Source organism: Macaca thibetana, chromosome 1 (assembly GCF_024542745.1).
Source record: "Macaca thibetana thibetana isolate TM-01 chromosome 1, ASM2454274v1, whole genome shotgun sequence".
Taxonomy (NCBI): Eukaryota; Metazoa; Chordata; class Mammalia; order Primates; family Cercopithecidae; genus Macaca; species Macaca thibetana.
Window position 1 is genome coordinate 125,835,352 of NC_065578.1, and position 27,507 is coordinate 125,862,858.

Sequence of the window (27,507 nt, forward strand, 5' to 3'; positions counted from 1 at the left end):
GAGGAAGAGAGCAATGTGGGTCATCCCTCTCTGATTCTGTGAACTCAGAATCCCGAGATGACCTCCTAAGTCCTGAATTATCCGGCCCCCAGCCCCATCTCACTCCACACTGCCAGAGCAGGCTCCCAGTGCTCTCTGCCCTACCTCCCACCATCTCAGGACCCTTCCCAAGCGCCCAGCCTCTCTCCCCACCTGCGGCCAGAGGCTCCACTTCATCCTGGCATCTTTGGAAAGGGCTCCATGACTAGTTGGGACTGGTAGAGTCTCAGAGTCTCTCTTCTCCATTCTAGCACCTGTCATGAATTGTAATTATAACCTCCTCAAGAGAGTTCCCAAGTCCATCTCTTTACCTGCCTTTAATAATATCATTATTTATATTTACTTTTTTTTTTTTTTTTTTTTGTCCTCTGTCTTAAGCTTCCCTCCAGTTGTGAACTTCACAGAGTTGGAAATTATACTTTACTCTGTAGTCTCGGGGCTTAGCGTAGTGTCTGGTATAGTGCTGACGCACGTTAGAAACTCAATAAGTACTTGCCAGATAAAGAAGGAAGGAAGGAAGGAAGGAAGGAAGGAAGGAAGGAAGGAAGGAAGGAAGGAAGGAAGGAAGGAAGGAAGGAAGGAAGGAAGGGAGGGAGGGAGGGAGGGAGGGAGGGAGGGAGGGAGGGAGGAAAAGAAAGAGAAAAAGAAAGAAAGAAAGAAAGAAAGAAAGAAAGAAAGAAAGAAAGAAAGAAAGAAAGAAAGAAAGAAAGAAAGAAAGAAAGAAAGAAAGAAAGAAAGAAAGAAGGGAAGGAAGGAAGAAAGAAGAGAGAAAGAAGGAAAGACTTAAACAGGACACATTTTAAAAGGTGTCAAAAGAAGAAATGGAAAGGAAAAGCAAGCCAGCACACCCACCTGCTTCAAATAATGCATATCTTCAAGTACCTAAGGCAGTGGTCCTCAAAGAGTGGCCCAGGGGAAGCTGGGGGACCCCAAGGCCCCTTGGGGGGTCCATGAGATCAAAACTAATTCCAGAACAATATTCCCCAAACTACCCACCAGAGGAAACTGCCCACAAACCAAGACTCCCGGCTCCTCACTTTCCTTGCTGTGCTGATATTTGCACTGATGACACAAAAACAGTAGTCGATAAAATCACTGGAGGCATGAACCTATGTGTGGCATCAAACTGCACTAGCAGTCCTCGTGTTGCTCACAATGTATTCTTTCAAGAAAAGGAGGCTCACTTAGGAATGTTCTTGATGAAGCAGTGAGAATTATTCATTTTATTAAACCTCAACCCTGATTCTCTCAAGGAAAAGCATTTGTGTGCTAGAGTTGTGAGTTAAACCAGCCACTTTTTCATGAACGCCATGAACAAATAACATAGAACAAATGATGGCCAAACTATAGATACTTATATTCGGGTATGGGGCATAAATTTTCCTAAAAATTAACAAAGTGAGCCTTTCACTTCCAGGAAAACAACTAGAAATTGTTAGCATAATAAAATTGGAACTTTCAGGCAAAAATATGAACTTTGGAAAATTTGTGTCTGCCACCATGACTTTGACAGCTTCCCAATACTTGAAGACTACTGATGAGATCAGTGGTGGTATTAACAAATGTGGTGGGGGTTTTTTGCTTGTTTGTTTTGTTTTGTTTTTGAGACGTAATCTATCTCTGTCACCCAGGCTGAAGTGCAGTGGCATGATCTCTGGTCACTGCAACCTCTGCCTCCCGGGTTCAAGTGATTCTCCTGCCTCAGCCTCCCAAGTACCTGGGACTACAGGCATGTGCCACCACATATGATTAATTTTTTGTATTTTTAGTAGAGACGGGGTTTCATAGTGTTAGCCAGGATGGTCTCGATCTCCTGACCTCGTGATCTGCCTGCCTCAGCCTCCCAAAGTGCTGGGATTACAGGTGTGAGCCACCATACCCCACCAAATGTGGTTTATTTATATGTGTGTGATACATATAAATATGTATATATATTGAGTAATAAATGATGTCAGCATTTAGAAGATGTACATAACTCAGTTAACCAATATTTTCCAAATGATCAATATATGAAGTCACAAAGTCACAAAGTTTGGATAAAAGATCCATTAAATTTTAAGATGGACCAGTTGATTCTAATGTAACAGAGAACAAAGAATTCACTGATATGGTTTCAGACTCTACGTTGCAACTAACCTTTGAGAAACCACCATTTGTTGGGTTTTGATGTAATACGAGAGAAGAATATCCACAATTATACATTTAAAGGCTATTAATGTATTCATCCCCTTTGCAACTACTTATCTATGAGAGATTGGATTTTCTTCAACTCTTCGACCAAAGCAACATATAGCAATACCTTGTATGCAGAAGTAGATGTGATAATCCAGCTGTCTTCTTTAAAGCCATACAGTAAATAGGTCTGCAAAAATATTAAAAAAAAAACACTCTTCTCACTAGCTTTTGATATATATATATAATTATTTTTAATCGTTTAAAAATGTGGTAATATGTAATGTGTTTATTAATGGTACTTTAAGTGAGTTAATAAATCATTTTAAATTTTTTAAACTTTTAATGTAAGTAAATATTGATGCATATAATCCACAAAAGCTCTTTGGGATACTCAATAACTTCTATGCGTACATATAAAAGGATCCACAGAGCAAAAAGATTGAAAACCTGGGGCCAAGGGAATCCCACAGCCTGTCCTGATGCAGATAGACCACAAGGTGGCAGTATGCGTCCTCTGATAACTCCGGAGCTACCTTCACTCACTAGGAGTCTCTGAGCAACCTCTTTTCTCCATCACTCCCCACCGCTTCCTTTCTTACCTTCATGCTTCTGTGTTGCACGTCTTTTTTTCTTTTTTTTTTCTAACTAGCTTTATCCACCAACGCCTTCATAATTACAGGAAATAGCAATCTCCTAAGCATAAGTTCTGGCCAAACCAAGCCAGTCATTCATTTTATTCTGCAAACATTTATCAGGTGTCACTCATATGCAAAGCTTATCATCCAGGGATGAGTATATTGAGAACACTGTTCTCAAGTAGTTAATAATCTGATGAGGGAGACAGATCCAAAGGCCAGTGATTATAATACCTGCTGAGTGTGAAAACCCTTTATTCTTTACAAAGGGCTGTGGACTTCAAAGGGAGTCCTGAGAGCAGAGGATGCCAAAAGTCAGATGCTGAGATACTCACCAAAAATGTCTGCAGGGATCTGGAACCTAGGCACATAGTGAGGGAGAAAGCCAGGTTCCCAGGAGATTGGGGAGGAGAAAGGATTGGAGCAACAGAAGCCAGGGGACAAAAGGGAATGCCAGCTTTCTCAATTTTGAAAGTTGTTTGTCTGAGAAATTAGGAGAATAATGAGCAGAGACACCCAAGGTGGAGACATGGGGAGGGGTCCAGACTTGGGGAAGCTTAGGTTGAATGTCTAGGAAGCCAGATCACTGGAGGGTCTTCACTGTGGATGCTGGAGCGGCTCAGCATGGAGGCAGGGAGTGGGGCTGCGGTCAGCAGGGGGCCTCAGAGAACACGGGATGGCCAGTCAATGGAGGCCACAAGGATGCCAAGGGTGGTCAAAGCTTGGTGTAGACTGAACCCAAACGTGGTAGGAAAAATGGTCTGAAGCTACCCGTGGATAGCCTCTCTAAGTCATCCTAATGTACTAGAGTCTAGAATGAGCATTGGGGAAATGGGGAATGTCAGGGGGCTTGTGGTTAGGAGACCCATATCCAGAGATCTCCAAGGAAGAGCACCTGGGACTCCCAGCAAGGAGGAAGAGAGGGACCGGAGGAATAGGCAGCAGGCTGGGCACAGCCTGAGTGGGGCTGGGCCTCAGGCATCAGAGTCCCTGTGAGGACAGGGACCTGACTTCACCTGCAGGTGGAGCAAGTAAGTCAGGAGACAGTGCCCAGGGGCCACGAGGCTAGTGGTAGTCATGGAGCCCACCAAGAGTCCATCAAAACTTGGAATCTCTGCTAGAAATGACCAAGGGTCAGCTGTCCCAATCTCCTCATGTAATGGATAAGAAAATGAAGGCCCGAACATGGAAATTCACTTCTAAAGACCACCAGCAAGTCTGGGAAAGCTAGCACTAAAACCCAGCTCAGTCCCTCAGTCTGGTCCCACTGTGTGCCTGCTATAACACCCCCATTACAACACAGGAGGGGCAAAGCTCCCCAAAAAGCCACAGTGGGGGCTGCAGAGAAGGGAAAGACAGACCCACAGTGGGTCCCAGGCATCTGGGAAAGAGCACAATGATTTGATGGTAGCTGCAAGAGCCTCTGCCCGCCTGTTTGTTTGCTTGCTTGTTTGTTTGTTTGTTTGTTTGAGATGGAGTCTCACCCTGTCACCCAGGTCAGAGTGCAATGGCACAATCTCAGCTCACTGCAACTTCTGCCTCCCAGGTTCAAGTGGTTCTCATGCCTCAGCCTCCCGAGTAGCTGGGACTACAGGTGTGCGCCACCACACCAGGCAAATTTTTTTATTTTTAGTAAAGATGGGGGTTTCACCATGTTGGCCAGGCCGGTCTTGAACTCCTGACCTCGTGATCCACCCACCTCATGCTCCCAAAGTGCTGGGATTACAGGCATGAGCCACCACGCCCGGCCACTTATTTGTTTTTTAACCCAAAAAGCCAAGCCCTTTTCTCCCAGTGAAAACCTGGAGTCATTGTACGGAGCCAGGAAAATTGGCCCACCCACTTCATGCCCTAGCAGAAGGCTCTGAATTTCCCTGGAAAATCAGTACCCAGAGGGGAAGACCCCCATCCCACCATCCCTCAATCCAACCTCTGGCCTCGGCTGGCAGCGAGGAGGCCGGTGGGGGGTCGAGCACCTACTGATCATGCCAGGAATTGTCTGCTCCTGTCAGAACCAGAATGGGTCGGCCCTGGTCTCACCTGCGCCTGAGCTAGCCTGGAACCTGGGGGCCTGCAGTGGCCTTCTTAGATGGGAGCCCACTGTCAGCGTCGGATCCCCCAAGTGCAGACTCCCGTCTGTTTTGAAACCCTGACTGGCTGCTCACTCCCACCCACTGCTGAGCCTTCTCTCCCCCACTCCCAATTTTACTTTCATTCTGAGTCAGCACTAATTGACCACAGTCAGTGGCTCTGCAGAAAGTCACAGAACAGAGGGCGTCAGGCCAGTGTTTATGCCACATTCACTCACTTCATCATTGATTCGTGCACTCCTGCATTTATTCAACCAACAAGCGTTCATCCAGTGCCTACTGAGCCAGCCCTTGCCTGGTGTTAAGACTTCAGAGGTGAGCACGCAGCATCTCTGCGTAGAGGAGCCACAGTGGTGTGGAGGAGTCAGAAAGTCGACCTGACAGTTGAGAGCTCCATGGCAAAGCAGAGGTGCCTGCCGCACACCATCACTCGGGGTTTGATTAACACACACCCTGCTTCATTGTCATGCTTTTTTTGTTTTTAGTTTAAATTAATGGACAAATTGTATTAAACAGGAATTTTCACATGAAGATTCACATGTATTGAGTCCTCAGGAGGTACAAGAACATCTGGTCTACTTTCCCACGTGGCAGCCCTGGCCTGAGACTGGCTGTCCCTTCAAGTTAGGAACGTTCTTATTCCCCACAGTCGCCACCACTGTCCAGTGTCCCCAACCCTGAGGCCCCATATTAGTGGCCACAAGTTACCCTACTGCTGATGTTGATGTTCTCATGCCCCGCCAGCTTCACCTTGGATCTGATTCCTGCAAGGCTGAGTTGGAGATCCTTGGTCCAGGGTGAGAAGTGCTTTGACAGAGGCAGCAGAGGGCGCCATGGGAGCACACAGGAAGGGCACCTGGGGCAAGTGCAGGGACTGCAGAACAGGCTGTATGGGCACACAGGGTGGGCTGCTGGCTGCTGGCTGGGCTTCCTCCGTTAGCTTAAACAATGGAAAGTGGACTTGGATAGGAACTCTACCTCATGCATTCCTGAGCTGTTCTGCACCATTCATTCATTCATAGACGACTCATTTATTCGAGCACTCATTCATTTATTTATTAAATGCTTGCTGTGTGCTTAGCACTGTGCCAAGCCCTGTCCTTAGCTACCAAGAGTTTAAAATGTGATTGGAAGACAGGATATAAGACCATGTCTCCCGTGTGTCGCGACTCACTCATCAAGTTCTACTGGCGTCTAGCATTCATGTATGGCACTCAGTAGGTGCTCAACAAATATTTGTTGCATAAATGAAGGAAAAGATTATTAGTAACAATACCTTTTATTTACTGAGCTCTTCCCAACTTTCCATGTATTGTCGCAATCCTCAAGATAAGTCCTGTTATTATCCTATTTTATTGATAAGAAAAGTAAGGCACAGAGAAGTTAAGTAAATTGCCTAAGGTCACACAGACAGTCTGAAGTCTTAACCACTACTCCATGTGCATCTCAGCAGTGCAAGGCAGGCCATGCTCAGGGCCAATGCTTAGCACACACAGAGATCGCCTCAGGATTTCAGAGGACAGAGCGGTCAGGAGGGGCTGGAGCAATAAAGGAAGGCTTCATGGAGACAGAGCAAAAGGACCAGCACAGGTAGAAGAGAACCATCTTTCCTGATAGAGAGAGTGGGCAGCAAGCAAGAGGGAGTCCCAGGATGGATCCTCCACACTGGCTTCCAGGGGTGAGGGACAGGGTGCCAGCAAGGACATCAGCAAGGATCAATCAACAAATCCGAGGTTGTCCCTCGTGCCAAGCCCTGGGCTATGTGTGCGTAGGAGAACATGAACCTGAATGAGAACCTACCTTTGAGGATCTACAGTCAATTGTCAGACAGAAGCAAAATATGTAAATAATTTTACTCCAGGAAAGCAAGTGTTGAGAGCCAGAAGTGGTATGAAAATCATTGTCAGGAGGACAGAAGCTGTTTCCAAATGGGAAGCACAGAGCAGTCTCCTTGGAAGAGAGTGCATTAGAACTGAGCCGTGAGGGTGGGCAGGATATCACTGTGGAGTAGGGGAAGGGAACTCCTGAAGTGGCAAAGTGGGAGGTGGGCCCTGTGTTCCCACAGTGGACAGGGAAGTAGTGAAAGCAAATCTGGCCAGACAGGCAGGGCCATTCCGAGAGGGCTTTGTGTGCAGGGCTAATAAGTCAAGCTTTCTCCATAGGCAATGGGGAGCTACTGGAGGTTTGTAGCAGGGGAAGGACCTGTCTTGCCCACCAGGAGGCTACGTAAAAACAGTTGTCTCCCAAGTTATAAGTTCCTGGAACCCTTGCTGGGAGCAGGATTTAGAAAAATGATGCTGAGAGACGCTAGAAACATATTCGCCCTGCGGCTCTCTCACTCAGACTCCAAGAGGGAGGTATCATCGGAATCACCCTTAACCGGGAACCAGAGTAGCTGGGTCCACTTCCTGCCAAGTCAGCAACCAGCTATGTGACCTTGCTCAGGTCCATCTCTGGGTGTCAGTTTCTTCATCTACAATGCAAGAGAGTTGCTCACCTCCAAGAACCTGTCTAACCCCAACTCCCACCCTATGAATCTAAGAATCCCACACCAACCATTCGCCATCCTAAGTATCACAGAGCCAGACAAGCATGGGGGAGGGCTCAGTCCATCCTTGTTGGACTAAAAGGAAGGGGCAGACTGTCCACAGGGGGTGACCGAGGGGGTCAGGCCCCCAAAGGTCCTCAGCCTACTTCAACCTCAAAGGGGACGGGGGGCTGAGTGGTGCCAGAGGAGCAGCAGGCTCACTCAGGGAGAGGAGGGGCTTAGAATAGAAGGGAAATGAACTAAACAACCAGTTTCCTCCCAAACCAGTTTCAGGCCAGGGCTAGGAATTTCACAAAAAAGCAAAAGGCACTCTGTGAACATTTCCTGCTCCGCCCCAGCCCCCTTCCTGGCAGCATTACCACACTGCTCACCTGTGAGGCAATCTTCCGGAGACAGGGCCAAAGGGCCAAGTGCCCCAGCCAGGAGCTGCCTATAAATGCCGAGCCTGCACAGCTCTGGCAAACGCTCTGTGTGGCTCCTCGGCTTTGGTAAGTGAGCTGCCAGCTTCCCCAGGCAGAAGCCTGCCTGCCAATTCCTTCTTTCCTTCCCTGATCCAACTTCCTTCCAAATCCTCCTCCTGGAAGCCCTCCTTGGTTGGCCCTGCCCAGTTTAAAACTTCTTTCACATTTTCTTAGGTCGTGTTCCCCTGGGGCCTCCTGACCTCAAATGCTTTGCTTTTCGGCACTCCCTAGATATTCTAAAAAATCATTTTGTACATGTGTGTGACAGACCATCTCCCAGTTAACTTGCAGCCTGTGCTTTCTTTTTATTTTGCGCTTCCCCCACTATTTCTGTGAGTGCTTAGTAGGAAGTGTCAAAGACGCTTGACAGCCTTTTCTTCTAGGTGCCCCAACTCTTGTTTTTCCATTACACAGACAGAGCGCAAGGAGATGTCCTGCAAAATGTCGCAGCTGGAACGCAACATAGAGACCATCATCAACACCTTCCACCAGTACTCTGTGAAGCTGGGGCACCCAGACACCCTGAACCGGAGGGAATTCAAACAGCTGGTGGAAAAAGATCTGCAAAACTTTCTCAAGGTAGGACTGGACTCCAGCAGGTCTGACCCAGCCTCACAGTAGTTTGGGTTGACAAGGGAGGATGGGAGTGTGGCCTACAGCAATCAAGGGGAAGATTTGAGCTCCTTGAGCCGAGCCCCCAGACGCAGCGGGTGTCCTGTTATACAGGGTAGATGCTCACAGTTACACAGGATGACAGGGTCAAGAGATTGCTCAATTGAACCCATGCTATTTGTTGGGCCCTGTTCTGGGCAAAGGAACATAGTGGTAAATGGGGAGCCCACCATTCCAGTGGAGGGGGACACACAATAAAATTGTTGGCCAATAAAGAGCACAGATAAAGCCAAATGCCAGTAAGTGTATGGAAGAAAATGAGACAGAGTGCTGTGGGCAGCGTGGGCTCGGTGGAGTGGAGGTGACCAGTTAGGGTACATGAGAAGGTCCTCTTTGAGGAGGTAACATTTGAGCTGAGCCCCAAATGCTGGGGAGGGAAGCCCCTGAGGACCACCCTTGGCACGAAGCTGAGGAGACTCTAAGCCTCAGGTGGGAACTTGGGGTGGAAGACTTGGAGGGTTTTTCTAATCCTAAGGGTCTGCGGTGGAAAATGAATGCATAAATAGCACACGGAGAGCACCTGCATAGCACTCAGGGAAGTGGGAGGTGTTTCCCCTGCTCCAAAAATGATTAAGCAGTTCTAAGAAAAAGGTTGAGCACTTCCAACAGCCTTTTTGTTTCCTTTTCAAATTTGGGGAAAGTCGGGAAACAGAGGCCTGCATTAAGAAGGGTGGAACACATGGGTCTCGGTCTCAGTTCCACTCCCGGAGCCAGACATCCTGGGGTGGGTCCCTAGCCCTCCCAGTGCCCCTCTCTCCACCTTGGTAAGGTGGAGAATTGCAGCCTTCAGAGTTAGGGGCCCTGACATCTCCCCATAGGTGGGGGCCTCTGGCAGGCAAGCTGCTGGGTGGGGTAGGCAAGAGAGGGCCCAGCAGAGAGGCTGCACGGTGAAGCTCTCCTCCATGTGATCCCCTATGCCTGCTCTCCCCGCCCACCTGACATCCCCTGCCAGAAGCAAAGTGATGCTGTGGGGAAAGAAGCAGAGCCTCATGGATGGGCTGCGCAGGAGAGAGCTCGCATTGGCTGGGTGCCCCACAGGTTCTGGGAGGGGACTTAGCGAAGTGACTCAGCCAGAGGGTGGCAGAGCTGGAACCAGCCAGTGCTCTCTTGGATACCACCTGGGTCTTCCACCTCCCCTAATGTCTCCCCTGTTTTTTTGTTTTGTTTTGTTTTGTTTTGTTTTTGAGATGGAGTTTCGCTCTTGTTGCCCAGGCTGGAGTGCAATGGCACAATCTCAGCTCACTGCAACCTCTACCTCCCGGGTTTGAGCAATTCTCCTGCTTCAGCCTCCTGAATAGCTGGGATTACAGGCATGCACCACTACGCCAGGCTAATTTTGTATTTTTAGTAGAGACGAGGTTTCTCCATGTTGGTCAGGCTGGTCTCGAACTCTCAACCTTAGGTGATCTGCCTGCCTCGGCCTCTCAAAGTGCTAGGATTATAGGCATGAGCCACCCTGCCCGGCTTATGCCTGTAATCTCCCCTTTTATACTTTATCACACTCTTGAAGGTCAACGGAGCACATACTCTGCTCTCTGCCCCTCCATCTCACCTGTGCGCACCTAGTTTTTCTAGGTGTTTCCCCATTGAGTTGGTTGAAATAAGTTTCACTAATTGGTAACCTCCAGAGGGAAGGGAAAGGAGGGCATGAGAGGAAGTGAAGTGCAGAGGGGTAGCGAGTAGAACTGGCCTCTAAGTCAGATCTGAATTTGCATGCCCTGAGTAGTCAAGCTGTGAAAACCAATGACCCTCTCTAGGACTGGTTTCCTCCAGGAAGATACCATTCCTAGCTGTTAAAATTGTTATGAGGACCAAATGAGGTGACGTTTCCAGGCTTACTCATGCCATGACCAGGGCAAGACCCTGGAACTCAGCTTCCTTTTCTATAAATAGAGAATCAGCACCCAAGTCACAGGGTCATGGAGGGAATAAACTGGAGAGCGTTTGGTGCGTGCTCATTGTCTGCTCCATTGTGGGCATTCAACCCATGGTCATTTTTAATTTTTAAATCAAGCTCCAGGGTGAGGCATCCCTGCACATTTGCCAGCTGGTCATTTACTGTGCTCCCAGTCCCCACTTCTGGCCACACCCAGCTCTCACAACCTTCTCTCCCCACCTGTAGAAGGAGAAAAAGAATGATAAGATCATAGACCACATCATGGAGGACCTGGACACAAATGCAGACAAGCAGCTGAGCTTCGAGGAGTTCATCATGCTGATGGCGAGGCTAACCTGGGCCTCCCACGAGAAGATGCACGAGGATGACGAGGGCCCTGGCCACCACCATAAGCCAGGTCTCGGGGAGGACGCTCGCTAAGACCACAGTGTCCAAGATCGCAGTGGCCATGGCCACGCCACAGCCACTAATCAGGAGGCCAGGCCACCCTGCCTCTACCCAACCAGGGCCCCGGGACCTCTTGTGCCAAACTGTCCTGGCTGTGGCGGTAGGGGCTGGGGCCAAATAAAGTCTTCCTCCAAATCAGTGCTCTGTGTGCTTCTTCCACCTCTTCTCCAACCCTTCCTTCCCAGGGCTCTGGGCATTAGAGAGCCCTGTCCTTATCTGTGACTCAGCCCCCCTCATTCAGTATTAACAAAATGAGAAGCAGCAAAACATGGGTCTGTGCTGAGCCCCTTGGGCTCACCTCCCTGGCCATGTCCTCACCTCTGACTTCAGGCCCCACTGCTCAGATCCCAGGCACCCTGCCCCATCTTAGACACCCCGTCCAGCCTGTCCAGCCTGACAAGTGGCCCTTGTCACTGTACACTGTAGAAAGCAAAAGGGTATATCCCTACCCCTTGATATGTCAGCTACCTTCCCAACCAGCTCCAACCCTATCTTCACCCATCACTGTCTACGCAGCCCTCTCTCTCCTAATATAATTCTATTCCTCTGAAAGTCTTCCAGAAATGGACCCAGATAGTGCCATGTCTAGGGAGGAATACTGGCACTAAGGCAGTAGAAACAAGGACAGATCCGGTGTGTTTACTCTCATAATTTTTCTGGATCCAAGAGAGCAATTGGGTCTGTCTTAACAGACCTGCCATCCTAAGCGACGGGGGTGCTCACACAAGTGGGAGTCTGGGAGCTTAGCTCTATGCCCACCCTGGTCTCAACAGAATGGCAGAGTGAAGAAATGAGCTCCAGTCCTGGCTCTGCAGCTAAAAGACTCAGTGACTACCATAAGGAGTCTGTGCTCTGGGTCCAGAGAGCCTGGGGGTCTAAAGATTCTGATTTTAAGCTTTGAGGGCCAGCTGTCCTTTCTGGTGGGCAGCTGAGAGCTGGAGCCAGCACAAGTATCTGCTTCTCTCCGCAAAGCCTATTACCAGTCCTGGCCCCAGCTGCCTCAGGGCTACTGCTGCTGCTCCCACTTCAAGCTGCCCTAGACCTTAACTTCAGGGACTCCTCTGCCATCTTCCTGCCCTTTGGCTATAAAGTCCCTTTCCTAGGTTATAACCAGTGGGGGTGGGCCTTCCAAAAACCAGAGTTCAGATCAAGGTCTTCTGACCCCTGTCCTTTCAGCAGAAAGAAGACTCACAGAATTAGGATCTGGGGGAGCTGGGAAAAGACTAGCAGTCATCTACTCTCCCTTTTCATAAGTGAAGAAACCAAGGCATAACATGGAGAAGAGACTAGTCCAAAGTCACACACGCGACAGAGTTGCTCAAAATAGTGCAGTACGAAAAATAGCTTGAATCATATCTGCCCCACTGGCTGCACCTCCCCAGCCCCTTCCCCGGTGCAGAGCAGGAAGATACAGAGCTGCCATGGTTGGATTTCAGCCCTCCCCTCACAGCCTGGCTATGGTTGTGCCCCCAACCTGCCTGTTGCAGACTTCTGCTCTAAGGGCCTGGGGGCTCTGCTCTGGGTGCAGGGTTATAAGGGCTCCCATTCAAGGGTATGAAGATGTTTCCAAGAACAGTCTCAGGCTGAGAGCTCAGGCAGCAGAGTCTAGAAGCCCTCACCAGTCCCTTCTGTGCCTGACTTGGAGACCTGACATCTGGAGACACTCATCTTCTGACAGCCCTTCTGCTCCCATGCTCACATCCAGAGAGGAGTCACTGTCTTCACCCCCTTCTGAACACAGCTTGGTAATGGGGAGAGAGAAGCATCCTGGGGATTGGAGGGCCTTAGACCAGATGCTTCCAGTAGGGTGGTAAGTGCTCCCCCTAGGCCCTATGCCCACCATTACTTATTACAATGTGCCTAAATATGTTTATGACTCTGCCTACCCCTCCAGACTAATAACTCCAAGAGAGCAAAGTCCGTCTTTTTTCTGATTTATTCCCAGCACCTAGAGTAGTGGCTGCTACATAGAAGGTTCTCAACAAATATTGCCTGTATAATGGTCTAAAATTTCTCACATATTCTATGCTCTCTTCTCAAGGGATGATGTGGGCGGGGGAAGGCAAGAGGAGATCAAAACCTGCAAATGGAAGGCTTCTGCATTAGCATTACAGAATCTCAAACCTGAAGGTAAGGAGCAGAAAGTTGAGGGAATCTGAGGGCCCCTCTACCCCTCTGTTCAATCAGACCAATTTGATTTGAAGAAAGAAATTTGTCTTGAAAAAAGTGTGAAAACTATGGACTTAATCCAATCTGCCCCACCCACACCCTAGAGTGATTCTTGCCAATGTCCCTGCCAAGTGATTGAACCAACCCTGCCTGAATTCCTCCAGGAAAAGAGAGTTTCCTCCTTTGGGAGTGGCACTTGGAATGTTCCTCATTATACTGAGCCAAAATCCATCTCCTCATGCCCACCCAGCATTAGTCCTACTTTTCCTCCCCTTTGAGGGCACAGAACAAATCTAACCCCTTATCATCCATCCTCCTATCCACATGTTTATTCCTCTGCTTCTTCAAAATGCCCTCCCTAAATTACATCCAGGCTTTCTCCAGCCTCTTCACCTTTGCACCAAAAATGCTGTGCACCATCCTGGTGTCTCTTGTAAGTCCCTTAGGATCCATCAAGTCTCAGAGCCAGTGTTACTGCTTCCTCACCATCCACCCTTCTCAAGAAGATAGGGACTTCCTCCTCCAGGACCACAGAACTCTGATAATTCCACCATTGCACTTCAAATACTGAATTGAAAATATCCATTTGCCAAGACTATGAGCCCCTGAAAGCAGGGACTGTGGCTGATTTTCCCCCACATTCAAGATCCCAGCATAGATTATCCACTTGTTCATCCACAAAGTGAAGATAGGATGATTCTAGAGCAGAAATGGGTGCTTTGCTTGAATGTGGGTGTGAGGTAGGGGTGGCTCTCAGGAACTGGTGGGGAGTGGGGGGTGCCAGCTGTCTGGAGACCTGGGGCTGGCAGAGAGAAGAGCAGCTGAGCAGCAGGGTGACCCAGAGACCTCCTCAGATACCAAGCATTCTTCCATTTGCCTTGTCGCTAGTAACTCAGTCTGCATGTAGGCAATTGTTTCAGACCCCAGGGGATGGTCTAACAGCAAGCCACTTGCACCCTGTTGAATTTTCTTTAAACACAGTTGAACAGAACTCATCAAGGTGACTTAACCTCTTCCTTCCCATTAGCCTCTTTCATTTAAAAAAAAAAAAAAAAACCTCATTCTGTTGAGTAGAGCAGAGTGGGCTTCTTTGCTCAGAGACAGCAAGCATGTCCAGGTCCATGTCAAGGTTAAGATTCCCACTCCAAGTGAGAATCAGCAACTATCTCTGTGATTAATGAGTCCTTTGGGGAAACATGACCTTTGGGGACTTTCCCAGCATTATGGTGACTAAAGAACCAGAGACAACCTGTCTTCAGATGACTATCCAACAATTCCTGCAACAATGAGTTGCCCTCCAGTCTGGTGTTAGCTGTGGAACCTGAACTGCTAGATGCCTTTCTGGAGGAATGAGGAAGGATCAGTAGTGGTCTAAGCTGTTAAACTCTTTCCAGACACTTCGTAGTGCTCTGAATGTGGTCTGGGGCCTGGGTGGTGGTGGGATGACTCCAGAACTTGGGGGAAAAATGAATTCACTTGTCCATTCACTTGTATTTCCCCTCATTCACTCAACAGACATTAACTGCAGACTTACTATGTGTCAGGCACAGTATAATGCTCTGAGCGGCCTTCATGATAAATAAAGCTTGTCCATGTTGTCAAGGAGCTCTCAGGCCTTTAGGGAGACAAGATAGCTCCTCAAATTATTCTGATGTGGAAAATGAGAGTCCGAGGAGGTCCAGCTAAAAGACTTCGGTGGGATGTAGTTCAGTGGGACTTTGAGGTGGGAATGATGCCCTTCACTGGGGCCATCTCCGTGGAGGGGTGAGTATCAGTGTGACATCAAGGCTGGTACCTGTAGACATCCCGGGATAAACATGAAGGTGCTTCAGGAGGCCATGTGTGCAAAGGCCTGGAAATGGGCAGGAGTGGGGTTTGAGGGTGAATGAGGAGCACTGGGGGTGTGACAGGGAGAGGTAAGAGAGACAGAGAAGAACAGGGTAGGTACCAGGCCAAGGAGCTCACACTCCATTCAACAGAACAGGGGCAGAGCCCCGAAGGCTTCAGGGAGGGCAGTGATATAATCACATTTGCATTTCATAGAAGTTTCTCTATCTGTGTTTTATGGGATGGATTTGGAGTGGGAGTGAAACCCCAAGCACACGGCCTGTGGGGAGTCTGTTGCAATAGCACAGGTGAGCACTTAAGAGAGTTGAAGCGGTGCTTCTCAAAAAAAGTAAAGTTAGAGCCTCAAACTACCCCGAGCTTCACCTCAATTAGGAGAGGTGTGACTGCAACATGATAAATAAGCATTTCATGCTATTTGCCAAGACCTTTCCAGGAAGGAAGATCTCAGCTTTCACCAGCCCAGTGAGCCAACCTTACACAACCCTGATGCAGCCCTGCTCTGAAGTAAGCTCCATAATCCAACCCCAACACACTGCCCCCCTCTTCCAGCAGTTGCTTAAAACATATATTTTAGAAAGCCCCGTGTCATGGATTTTGACATTCCAATTACCAAAGTGACAGCAGGACTGAAACATCTGGTTTCTCAAGTCCTGTTGCCTCTTGGGGCTCTGACCTGAAACAGTTTCTCTATCCCAAGACCACAATCAGTCCCTGGATGATTAAACCACCCCTGTCTTCAGAAATCTGCTCCCAGACACAGGAGACAGGGAAAGGGAGCCCCTGAGGGAGAGCCGACTGGCCTCCTTCCTGAGTGTCCCACGGAATGCAGAGTCCCAACTAAACACAGAGCACCGCTATTGGTGCCAGCTCAAAGCAACTACATCCAGGCTTTCCTTTTCTCCATGAATTCTCCCACACTTGCCCACATACCCAAAATTGCCGCATGCAGACTATACAGTGAGGAAGAGGTTTGTTGCCAAGATCTGAGGTGAAGAGGAAGAGGAGGGTGGCCGCCAGCAGGGGTGGCAGGGCCGTCAGGGTTCCAGCATGCAGCCAGCACCTTCAGCAGCCCCCGCCTTGACTTGGAGTCTGATCCTCCCTCCTCTCCCCTGCCTCTCCCCTAACCTTTTCCCTCTTGATTTACCCTGTCTCTTTCTCTCCCTACCTTTTGTACATCCTCTCCCCAAGCTTTTTCTCACTTACTGCCTTCTGCCCTCCTGTTCTCTGTGGTAAAATGCAGTTCTGTGTGGCTGGGTGCTTTCAGAGAAGCAACTAGGGGTCATATCTAATCTTTGTGAAGTAACTAGGGGTCATATCTAACCAGGAATTGCTCCCTCAAAACACAGGATGTCCCACTTTCGAGTCTACTCCTAATAACGAAAGGAGACAATCACAGGGGAAAATTGTTGAAGGTCTTGGGGAATCGAGTCTGGAAAAGGTAAGCAAGGGAGCCATGACAACTGCCTTCAAATATTGCTGAGGTCCAGGGAGAGGAGCCCACGCCAGGGGCAAGGCCTCCAAAACCCACTGTGGTGTGGCTCATTTGCTGCCAGGCCCTCCCACTCTCCCAGCACCGCCTCAAGCATCGCCCTCGCGTTCTACTCCAGGTGTTCATTCCCTCCGGTAGGAAACAGCTCCATGCAAAGAAGCCAACATTCATCAGTTGTTCAGTCTGCAAATATTCACTGAGTAAGAACTAAATGCAGCACCCTGTTATAGTTGCTGGGTCAATAAAACTGCGTCTAGGGGAGAGTCAGACCAGAGGCAAGTCAAGAAATAGATAGCCCAGATCATTTCAGATGTTGATGAGTTCCACAAAGAAAATAAAGGAGACCTGCTAGCAGAACTGCTCCATGGGCCGGCAACCAGGCAAGGAAGCAATGCTGGAAACGAGGCCTGGATGACAAGAAGCCATCTCCACAAAGATTTCACCCCAAATACATTGGAGAGCCTTTGGAGGGGTTTAATCAGGCAGGTGATGTGATATGATGTATCTGGAGGAGATCATTTGGTGGTTATGTAGAGGGTAGCCTGGGGAACCCCAGAGTAGGAGCATGAGGACCAGTTAGGAGGCTGCTGAGCCTGGTCTTATGTCAAATACTGTGCTAGATTCCCTGCCTTTACAGAGCCCTCAGTCCAGTGGGGACACAATTACCAAACAGATATTTTCTCTACAATACAATGTTCTGGGCAAAAGATAAGCAAAGGCAGATGGTAAGCACAAGATGCCCTGAGAGTACAGAGAGGCACTTTTTGCTGTCTTCTTGGCTGTGGTGGTGGTGGGGGTGGGTGGGGGTGGGTGGGGGGAGCCAGGGGGCACGGGTAGAGGGAACGAGGGAGAAGGAAAGTTTGCTTGGACTAATGCCCATGCTAAGTTTTGAAAGGGCAAGAATTGCACTTCCGTGTGCCCAGTCCTGTGTTAGGCAATAAGAGAAATCAGAGAAACATAGGAAGTAGGAGCTCTTGCCCTCCAGATTTTTAGTTTGCTTTATCTTAACTTGAAAGGCTTCTTGTGTTGGCCAGGTCAAAATGACAAGACCTAGCCATTCTCACGTCAGGGGCTTCTGATAGCCACTTTGTTGAGCCCAGATCCTTCTCCTGAGATCCAAGGGCCTGATGCACAGGCTGGCATGGCTTGACTTGTGGTGTACTGGAAGTCTGACAAAGCTGTCTGGGCAAAGGCATTACTGAGTGATAAAGGACACCAATGCCACTCTTTTGGGTGCTATATGTGCAATACTTTGCCCTCAGGAGGATATTGGTGTCCTTTATCACTCAGTAATGCCTTTGCCCAGACAGCTTTGTCAGACTCATCATTCCAGCAGGAGCCAGAGAGCAGAAGAGGGAGGTTAGCCCCAAATTGGAAGGGACCTAAAGTCTACTCTTGATGGAAATACATGAGGAAGATACGAACAGGTGAGCTCCCTCAAGGATGTGATGGTTGAGTCGGGTCATGGTATATAAGCAGGTGTTCTAGAGCCAGAGAAGGGCCCAGGTAGCCTAGTGTCTGCAACAGAGCAGACACAAAAAAATGTCTGTGAATGAAGGGATGAGAAGACCCTTTAGACAAAGAGAACAAGGGGACAACAGGAGCAAAACCCAAGAAGTTTGAAAGCCATGGAGAAATTACAGACTGTTCTAGAGTGGCTGGAGAAGAGGGCCTCTGGGGGTGGACAGAGGGTGACAATGAGACAAGGCCTCCAGAAACAACAAGGCCAATCCCTGGGCTCAGTGGATCTAACAGTGCTTGTGTTCATTTGCTTGTTCCACGACACCAACCACAGTCACGTGGTCTAGTCTCTGTGTATTCATGAAGGTACTGGAGATCACTTGTGCAAACAGCACACTACATTCCTGAAAAAACTGAGGCTCAGAGAAGGGAAGCCACTCGTCCAAACTCACAGAGCCAAGCAGTTGAGCTGGGAGTCTAACCAAGTTCATTTGATTCCAAGTCAAGGGCCCTCGTCATTGTCCTTAGGTGCCGCTGGCTGATGGATTTTGACCAAGGTTAGCAGCCCTTAAAATTTTTCTAGCCATGATTCAAGTTCAACTTGTGGTTCAGTGGGCTATTTTGAAACAAAATTATAGTTGGTGAGTGTTTTCACAACAGCAAATATGCTTGGCTTTTGTTCTCATTGGTTAGTTGTTGGTTTTTTGGGTTTTTTTAAGAGATTCTAATACTTCTATATATATCAGAAGCGGTCCCAAATCAAGGTGAGTGCATTAAGGGAGTGGCCTAGTTTGCAGAACAGCTTGGTCTAGTTCAAAGGCCTTTAGAGGAAGATATTGCTCAACTTCCCTTGGTTCCTTATCTTACACTGGTCAACTTTAACTAACCAAGCCACCCCTAAATATAACCTCAAACTGCTTTGGTTTAAAATAATCTATACCTATTGTGCTGTGGCAGAGAGTGGGTCAGCTGCAATCATTACCTCCTGTCTAAATTATGATCTTACTGTTATTGCTAATGTTTGCTGTGTGCTTACTCTGCATCAGATATTGTGCCAAGTGCTTTCCATGTGCTATGAGATGACCTAATCCTCTCACCAACTCTGGGAGAGGGGTGCTATGGTTATCCCCATGCTACTGATGGGGAAATTGAGGTTTAAAGATTCTAAGTAACTTGTTCAAGGTCTCACAATTAGTAAGTGGCAATGCTAGGATTTGAACACAGAAGTATAAGTTCTAACCTCACACTCTTGACTGCTACTCTTTAGCACCAAGGGACATCCTCCTTCCTACCCTCTCACTAAGTGGCGTTCTCCTTCTAGACCCTGTGCAATGTTCCTCTCTATCCAACTGAAGTCTCTCAGAGTACTAACACTGGGTGGCACCTGAGTATTCACCTAGTCTAAAACTTTTCAAAACAAATGTTTAAAATACCTTTGAATTCTTCAAAAATAAAGAAAACAAAGACCCAGAGAGGCAAAGTGATTTGGCCAAGGTTGTGCCGTGAGGGAGGGTTTTCCCCAAATGCTCTCACATTCTCATTCACATTTGGTGATGGAAGCCTTCCAGGCTTGGACCATTCCAGGACTCCCTTCCCTGGGTCACACACTCCTTCCTCTTCTGTCAATCCGACTTCACCCCCATCTTTAGCCTCTCCCCTCAGCCCCATCCACAGGCTTCTACTTTCTCACACACTTTCCATGCAACTGCATCTCACAGATGCAGTTGTTTCCTCTGGTGGGGGTGGTCAGCAAACCTCCACCCCAAGCCTATGTGCCCAGGAATCATCATTTGTCACTTGTCCTGAATCCCAGCTTCCCATACACTGTCTCCGCATGGCTTTACAGTAAATAAGCCAAAAGCCAAATCCACCCTCCTGCAGTAAAAAGCCTCCCTTCCCACTTTTCCTCACATCTGTCATGTCCGACCTCCAGCAGGGTATCTAATCTTTCTAAAATTCTTTAATTTTGCCACCTGGCCTGCCCCTGCTGCTGAAGAAGATCCAGAGGTGGAACAGGAATTCAAAGAAATTAAAGAATGTGTAAGCAGAAACTCAGTTGTATGTAAGAAAACCCAGTTCCCCCGAGAAAGACAAAGAGCTGGAGTCCTTTAAAAATTAACTGCCTGTTTTTCTGTGGCTAGTGAGCCTTATCTCTCCTCCTTTCCCAGGCATTGTGAAGACCCTGTTTCTCTAGCTGTGCAGCTGCAAGGTCACTAGACAGATAAACTCAAGTTGTAAAACACGTTTTTCCTTGAAAAGTAAGAAACGATATAATGCATGTCTCAATTAATTGAAATCCAGTGTATTACAATTCTAGCTCATCTCACACATATGACCATTTTTCAAGCACTCAGTAGTCATGTATAGATCATGGCAACCATATTGGACCCTGAAGCCCTAGATCATTTCAGAGATGGAATGGGGCTGGACTAGGGTGGTGATAATGGTGATGACAAGGGGTGGTCCAATTATCAATACATTTTGAAGGTGGAAATGACTTTCAAGTGACTTCCGCTGATTTCATAGTTCAGGGCTCAGTCCTTTGGATGTTAATCCAACTGGACCAGTGCACCTAAATAATTAATAAATATCCTCCTCAACCCCATTGGTCTCTCCTATTTTTAAAAACATCCTTCTATGGAGGGAGCAGCCACAGGAGGGTCTACCAGACCCCAAAGCTATGCCCCTGCTGCCTCTTCTGTGGGTATCTTGATGGTCCCACTAAACAGAGACTGGGGCTGACTTCTGATTTCATGCTCCCCATCAGTGCCAGACCTGATTTTAGTGGTTGGTTGGAGGAGTCAGGGTTTGGAGGACAGGGAGGTTTCCAGTGACCCGCTGGTCAGATTGAATTGCACTCCTCACCAGGGCACAACACCTATCCCTGAGGCCATACTTCTTTGTATTTTCCCTGGGGCCATTTATAGAGAGTTAAGCCTACAGACTTACTGATTTCCACACATTTATTCATTTAAGAAATGTTTCTCAAACATTGTCCTAGTGTCCTCATGCCACTATAACAAAATATCATAGAATGGATAATTTACAAACAACACAAATTTATTTCCCACAGTTCTGGAGGCTGAGAAGTCCAAGATCAAGGTACTGGCAGGTTCAGGTGCCTGGTGAGGGCTGCTCTCTGCTTCCAAAATGGCACCTTTTTGCTGCTTCCTCCAGAGGGGAGGAACACTGTGTCCTCACGTGGTGGAAGGTTTAAAAGGGGAAAACTTGCCCCCTCAAACCCTTTCATAATGCACCAACCCATTCAAAAGGGTGGAAGCCTCATGACCTAATCGCCCCCTAAACCCCAACCTCTTAATACTCGCATTGGGGATTAAGTTTCAACATGAATCTCAGAAGGAACACAAATATTCAATCCATAACAAACAACCACCTCTTTCCAGGCACTATGCTTGTGCTAGTGATTCATAGTGATTCACCACCTGCTCTTTAACAACCTAGTCCATCAGAGAAGATGAATATTAAACAAATAATCATGGCCATGGATCCAGAATCACAAAAGAAGACAAGAGCACCAAAGGAGAGCAGCATGGTCCTTTTGGAGTGTTGAGCAAAGAACCTGGCCTAGACTAGTGTGGAGAGTCTAGTCAGGGAAGTCTCCCCCGACCCTATGTTGGATAGGACATAATACTCTTCTCCCTGGTCTCTTGTTCCTTGTTCTTCCCAGCTCCTTTCCATCCCTTTCCTTCTTTAAGAAGACCAAAGACAGTGTTTCTTACTATCCCATGCCCACAGACATGCAAATTCTATATCATCTCCCCCGTTTCAAAGTTCTGCCCCAAATTTTATGACCATGTGTCCACTCTTTCAGGTAGCCTAATGGGCCCCAGCCTGCCCCCAAAGCTGGGTCAGTCTCTATTCTCCCACGAAATCCTATACTTACTTCTGCCAAAACATAGATGACATGGCATGGGGATTCCTCCTGATTCAGGCCTTCCCCAACCAAAGATGAACATCTAAGGCAAGGACTTGTTCTTTCATCTCTGTATCCCTAGCATCCAGCCCAGTGTCTTAGGGGAAAACCTTTGGAGTAACCCTTGATTTTTCAATTTCCACCTTTGAAATGTATTGATAATCTGACCACCCCTTGTCACTACCATTATCACCACCCTAGTCCAGCCCCATTCCGTCTCTGAAACGATCTAGGGCTTCAGGATCCAATATGGTTGCCATGATCTATACATGACTACTGAGCACTTAAAACATGGTCATATGTGAATCTTTGGATTTCAAAGTCTTAAAATGAAAGAAAAGAATGTAAACTATCTCAACAATAGTTTTATACAGCTGAAGAGATAATATTTTGGATCTATTAGGCTAACAAAATATGTTATTAAAATTAATTTCCCCTTTATTTTTACCTTTTTAAATATAGTTTCTAGTAAAGTTTAAGTTACACATATTATATTTCACTTGAACAGGGTTTCCCTGGGGAGTCTCTTCTTAGCTGCTTAGCTTCCACGCTTGTCTGTGCCCTACAATCTGTTCTCCGCAGAAGCAGCCAAAGTAATCCTTCAAAGCATAAATGGAATCATTTCGCTCCCCTGGTCAAAATCCCTCAGTGTCTCCTTAGCACATTTAGAATAAAGTCCAAAGTCCTTCCCATGATCTACAAGCTGCTGTTATCTGCTTCCTGATACTTAAAGGCCCATATTCCCCACCACTCCCCATTTCAGTCACTGTACTCCAGGTATACTGGCTTCTGTGCTACTCTTTGAGCAGGTCAGGTATGTGCCCACCAAGGGCCTTGGCTACTCACTGCCAGGAACTCTTGGCCCCTAGACATATGCAAGTCACTCTTCTTCATTTCTTTCAGATTTCTGCTCAGATGTACACCCTGACCACTCCATCTAAACCTACATCCCCTTCCTTCCCTTTCCTCCGCAACTCTACTTCTCTACATTAGTTTTTTTCATATAACTTATCATTAACTACTATTGTATCATATGATCACATCATGTCACATGATATCATGTCATATTATATTTTATATATATATATGTATATATGTTTAAAGACAAGATGTTGCTATGCTGCCCAGGCTGGAATTCAATAGCTATTCACAAGCGCAATCATAGCACACTACAGCCTCAAACTCTCGGACTCAAGCAATCCTCTCACTCCAGCCTCCTGAGTACTGGAACTACAGGCACACGCCACGAGGGCCAGCCATACAATGTATCTTTATTTGCTTGTCTATTCATTTATTTTCTATCCTCTCCCCAATAATATACAAGCTCTAAGAAGACAAGGACTTTGTATCTTTGGTCTCTGATGCTCAGTGAACATTTGTTGAGTGAGTGAATAAATGAATGAATGAATAGTGGACATTCAACAAATAATTCAATCAATAAATAATTGGTTATCAAATGAACAAATGGAGCGGGAGTTCTAAGGGATCTAGATTAGGCTGCCAGAAGAGCAGGCGTAAGGTGTGATCAAGTCTGGGAACCACAGGCATGGAAAGAAAAAAGTGCACAGACACTATTCAGAACTTTTCATGAGTGTATTTATTAACTCTCACTCCCCATAGGCAAGGCTGGGTTTTGGTGAGGGAAAAGAAAGACCCTCATTGACGACATTGCTGGGTAAAAGGCCTTCAGAGAGCTACCTACTCTTTGTGGGTATGGTCATGGGCAGCCTTCAGTGCAATGGCTGACAGGGATATGAATTCCTGAAAGTCGACCTGTTCATCTTGATTAGCATCCAGGCCTTGGAATATTTTGTTAATGACAGCTTTGTCCCTGGTATTCTAGGGAAAAAAGGATAACAGAGACCTTGAGTTCAGAACCTCACACAAGACCCTTTCTTAGGCCTCTTATCCCTCAGAGCTCAAGTTAGGGAGGCCCAGGCGCATTAACTCATCAGCCAACACTGTGTTGGAGAATCCAATGTAACAAAACAGAGGACACAATGGTCATGAACCACCCGGGAATTAACAAGTCTTGACCTGGAAGGTACTCTTCTGCTCACTCATTCAACCCCTCCCGTGCCCTGCCTCTCTCCATTTTACATATAAGGAAACAGACTCAGAGAGAGGAACTGAGTAGAGCCTTAAGTGAGTTATTGAGAGAGGGAAGCAAAGGCCCTCTCCCACAGCAGTGGGGAAAGCATCCTTTGGGAGCTCAAACTGGGGCCAACTCCACCCCAGTCCTTGTCCCACCATCCTCTGCCAGGCCTTGCCACTCTCCTCAGTGCAGGAGTGTGGGCAAGTTTGCAGTGAGAGGGGCAAAACCTACCTTGATGGTGTTTGCAAGCTCCTTTGGCAGCAGCTGCTTCAGCTCACCCTTAGAGAGGGTGTCAAAATGCCCCATCCAAACTGAGATTGTGGAAGATATTGACAATTCCCTCCAGGTACTCTTCAAGTTTTGTCATCTTCCCAGCCTAACGTTAACCTTCAAGGAAACAAGAGAGATCTAGAGCCAGTTTCTCCCCCACCCCTCAACATCCACTCTCCCCTTTCTTTCTGAATCAAGGGCCTAAAGAAAACATAACATCCTCCATATCTATTTGTGGTCTCTCTGCTCTGTCTTATCCATGGTGAACTTCTCATGTATGGATAGGATGAGGAGGAGAAAACATACAATACTGTCTAATGTCTAAAAGAATCAGCCTCAGTTGCCTATGTTCCATACCACCTCATCCACCGGAGAGTATAAATTGGAGAGTATTGCTTACTCAAGCGCCCTTGGGAAGGGTTCTGTGATTGGCCAGGCTGTTTGCTTTCCTCAGGTGATAGCACTATGGCCACATGTCCCCTACAAATGGTCCATAGTTCACCCCTGTTTAGCCATTCTTAAGTCATGGGACTGGGTCTACCTAGCACAGGAGCTGATCTACTTGGGTCTAAAATGCAATGTCACCCCAGAGGTGCTCAGGCAAGTGGAGGGTTGTGGCTTCCAACACCTTGTGATTTCACTGCAGTCACTACCCTGTGGACCACCTAAGAACCCATCCAAGGAAAAGGCCCACCTAAGAACCCATCCAAGGAAAAGGAAACTTACCCCTCAATGCACAGGAATGTGGAGCTACAGCAAAAAGCCATCAGTGGTGAAGGGCACTGAGCCAAGGAAGGTTTTATCATCAGTGCAGGCTTCATCTTCACCCTTGGGTGAAGAAATCTCTGATTCATCTTGAGGCAATTTATGTAAAGTACTCTGTTGCTCAACAGAAGCTTCAAACCTGTGGCTTTGGCTGCCACAGGAGCAGCCCAGATTGTACCCAGCTCGAATTTTACCCTCCTGCTCAGCCTGAAACAAAATCACCCCCACCCCACCCACCCGCACATGGGTGCCCTGCACGTTTTTTAGCACTGAACCAGGGCCCAGCCTTCAGGTTTAGCTCTACTCTGCTTCTCCCTAATTAAAGACCAGGAGAACAAACTTTACAGCATGGGTGTCTTGTTTTAACAGATGAGGTTACCAGCTCCTTTTGGCAAATGGAATATCAACTTAAAGATCTGTATGCAGCTAAGGAGACAGGAAGGGAGATCTCCTCCTAAGTCATTCTGGGATGCAAAGCTCATCACTGGAGCAGAGGATAAATTTTCAAAAAAGATTCCAAGGTTTTCAAAAAAGGAGAGAGCAATACTACTATGCCTTCCTTTTGCGTTCCCAACACACTTTCCAACTTGGCTGTTACAAAGACCTAGAAAGCTGCAGTAGGGTAATCACTGTGTGTGAGGGAAGTTCGCCATGCCTGGGTTACTTTACCATGTTCATGAGTTCAGTAAGACAGAACATTCACGTGAGTTTTAGTAAGGCAACTTTATTATTCACAGAGAGGCAGCAAGGGACAACAGATGCCCAGGATTCATGGAGAGGTGGTCCTTCAAGACTCAGAAACCTGCCCAAAATGGATTAAGTCTCATCTGTACATTACGCATGTCACACCAAAGCTGAGGGACATCCAAAAGCACTCTGCCCTTGGTTTATGCCTAGAGGTCAATAAGATTGCTGAGCAGCCAAGGCCATGCGAGAACCTGTGCTGCCATCTGCCCCACAACCCATATATCCCCCTTAGCAAAGCTAGTTCATTTCATGTGCCCACCGACCTCCCTGGATCTGGAGGCAAAAGTTTGTCTCTCAGATCCGTGTGACACCTTGACTGACACAATCTCAGTGCAACATTGTTGAGCCACTGACAGTATTTGTTTCACTAGGCCCAGGAGGACACCACCACAGCAGGATGATCAGGCCTGTGTAAATCAATGAAAGTGACCAAGGCGAGTCTCAATCATTTTAGGTTTATTTGGCCAAAGTTAAGGATGCGTGCCCAGGAGGTAGATCTATGCCTTTCTCCAAAGATTATTTTGAGGGCTTCAATATTTGAAGGAGAAACAGTGGATATTGGGAGAAGAGGAAGAAATACTTTTTATATGTGTCAGTAGATAAGAGACAAGTGATTGCATCCTTTTGAGTCTTTGATCGATCTTTCACTGAATACACAATTTTCATGTGGGAGGGGAGTAGAAGAAATAGTCACTTATGCCTTCATCTGGCTCAGTGAATCTGCATTTTTACATAAGATCACAAAAATAGGGCAGAGGAAGCAATCAGATATGGATTTGTCTTGGGTGAGCAGAGGGATGACTTTATGTTCTGTTATTTTTCCCACACCTGTGAAGATAAGCTATCAATTACACTGCCAGGGTGAAATTCAATAGAACTGTTTTAGGGTAAGGATCTTGAGGCTCACAAGGAATTTCCTTGTGGGCAAATTGTGAGGATGGTATATGGCTTTTTATCTTTGTAGCTATCTTATTTAGAAACAAACCTCGGGGGGCAGGTTTGCATGACCCATTTCCCAGCTTGATATTTCCCTCTGGCTTAGTAAGTTAGGAGTCCTGAGATTTTTTTTTTCACATATGCCTGGAGAAGGGACTAGCCCAGGATCCCAATCATCCAGGCAAGAGGTTGCTAAAGGCGGATCACGAGATCAGGAGATCAAGACCATCCTAGCTAACATGGTGAAACCCATCTCTACTAAAAATACAAAAAATTAGCCAGGCATGGTGGCAGGTGCCTGTAGTCCCAGCTACTCAGGAGGCTGAGGCAGGAGAATGGCATGAACCCGGGAGGCAGAGTTTGCAGTGAGGCAAGATCTCGCCACTGCACTCCAGCCTGGGCGACAGAGCAAGACGCAAAAGAAAAAAAGAAATCAAACAAGCAGGAACACAGCCTCACACACAAATATTAACCTCCAATGTAAATGGCCTAAACCCTGCACTTAAAACACAAACAGTGGCAAATTCGATTTAACAAGACCCATCCTTCTGCTGTCTTCAAGACACCTGTCTCACATGTAATGACACTTGTTGGTTCAAAGTAAAGGGATGGAGAAAGATTTATCATGCAAACGGAAAACAAAAAAGAGCAGAAGTTGCTATTCTTGAATCAGATCCAATAGACTTTAAGCCAACAACAGTAGAAAAGGATAAAGAAGGGCATTACATAGTGATAAAGGGTTCTATTTAACAAGAAAATTTAACCATCTTAAATAAATACACACCCAACATTGGAGCACCTAGATTTATAAAACAAGTACTTCTGGATC

At 47.3% G+C, this 27,507-nt stretch overlaps 4 protein-coding genes across 37 annotated transcripts in view; 2 read left to right on the forward strand and 2 right to left on the reverse strand.

Annotated features, from left to right (window-relative positions):
• Positions 1 to 27,507, forward strand: part of S100A1 (S100 calcium binding protein A1) — a 1,186,348-nt gene that overhangs the window by 913,167 nt on the left and 245,674 nt on the right. The window contains exon 1 of one of the 34 annotated variants that reach the window (XM_050754091.1): positions 4,184 to 4,187. The exons of the other annotated variants lie outside the window; for them this stretch is intronic. The gene's annotated coding sequence lies outside the window, so the exon portion shown is untranslated. Of the gene's footprint in view, positions 1 to 4,183; positions 4,188 to 27,507 lie in introns of those variants that run through there. 34 annotated transcript variants of the gene reach the window in all.
• S100A8 (S100 calcium binding protein A8) overlaps positions 1 to 27,507 on the reverse strand; it is a 675,486-nt gene that overhangs the window by 635,176 nt on the left and 12,803 nt on the right. The gene's annotated exons all lie outside the window — the stretch shown is intronic.
• On the forward strand, positions 7,861 to 11,102 carry S100A9 (S100 calcium binding protein A9). Its single transcript, XM_050755816.1, has 3 exons — positions 7,861 to 7,975; positions 8,363 to 8,527; positions 10,743 to 11,102. The coding sequence occupies exons 2-3, from the start codon at positions 8,378 to 8,380 to the stop codon at positions 10,935 to 10,937; spliced, it is 345 nt and encodes a 114-aa protein (XP_050611773.1). The 5' UTR covers positions 7,861 to 7,975; positions 8,363 to 8,377; the 3' UTR covers positions 10,938 to 11,102.
• S100A12 (S100 calcium binding protein A12) lies at positions 23,445 to 24,342 on the reverse strand. Its single transcript, XM_050756363.1, is given in 3 exon segments — positions 23,445 to 23,704; positions 24,192 to 24,276; positions 24,278 to 24,342. Coding segments are annotated over 3 exon segments (276 nt in total). The 5' UTR covers positions 24,328 to 24,342; the 3' UTR covers positions 23,445 to 23,563.

What these genes read in the sequence shown, in the direction of transcription:
- S100A9 (XM_050755816.1), top strand. Translation starts at nt 8,378, where the DNA reads ATGTCCTGCAAAATGTCGCAGCTGGAACGCAACATAGAGACCATCATC. An exon ending in ATCTGCAAAACTTTCTCAAG is followed by an intron (nt 8,528 to 10,742) that starts GTAGGACTGGAC and finishes CCCCACCTGTAG; the next exon opens with AAGGAGAAAAAGAATGATAA.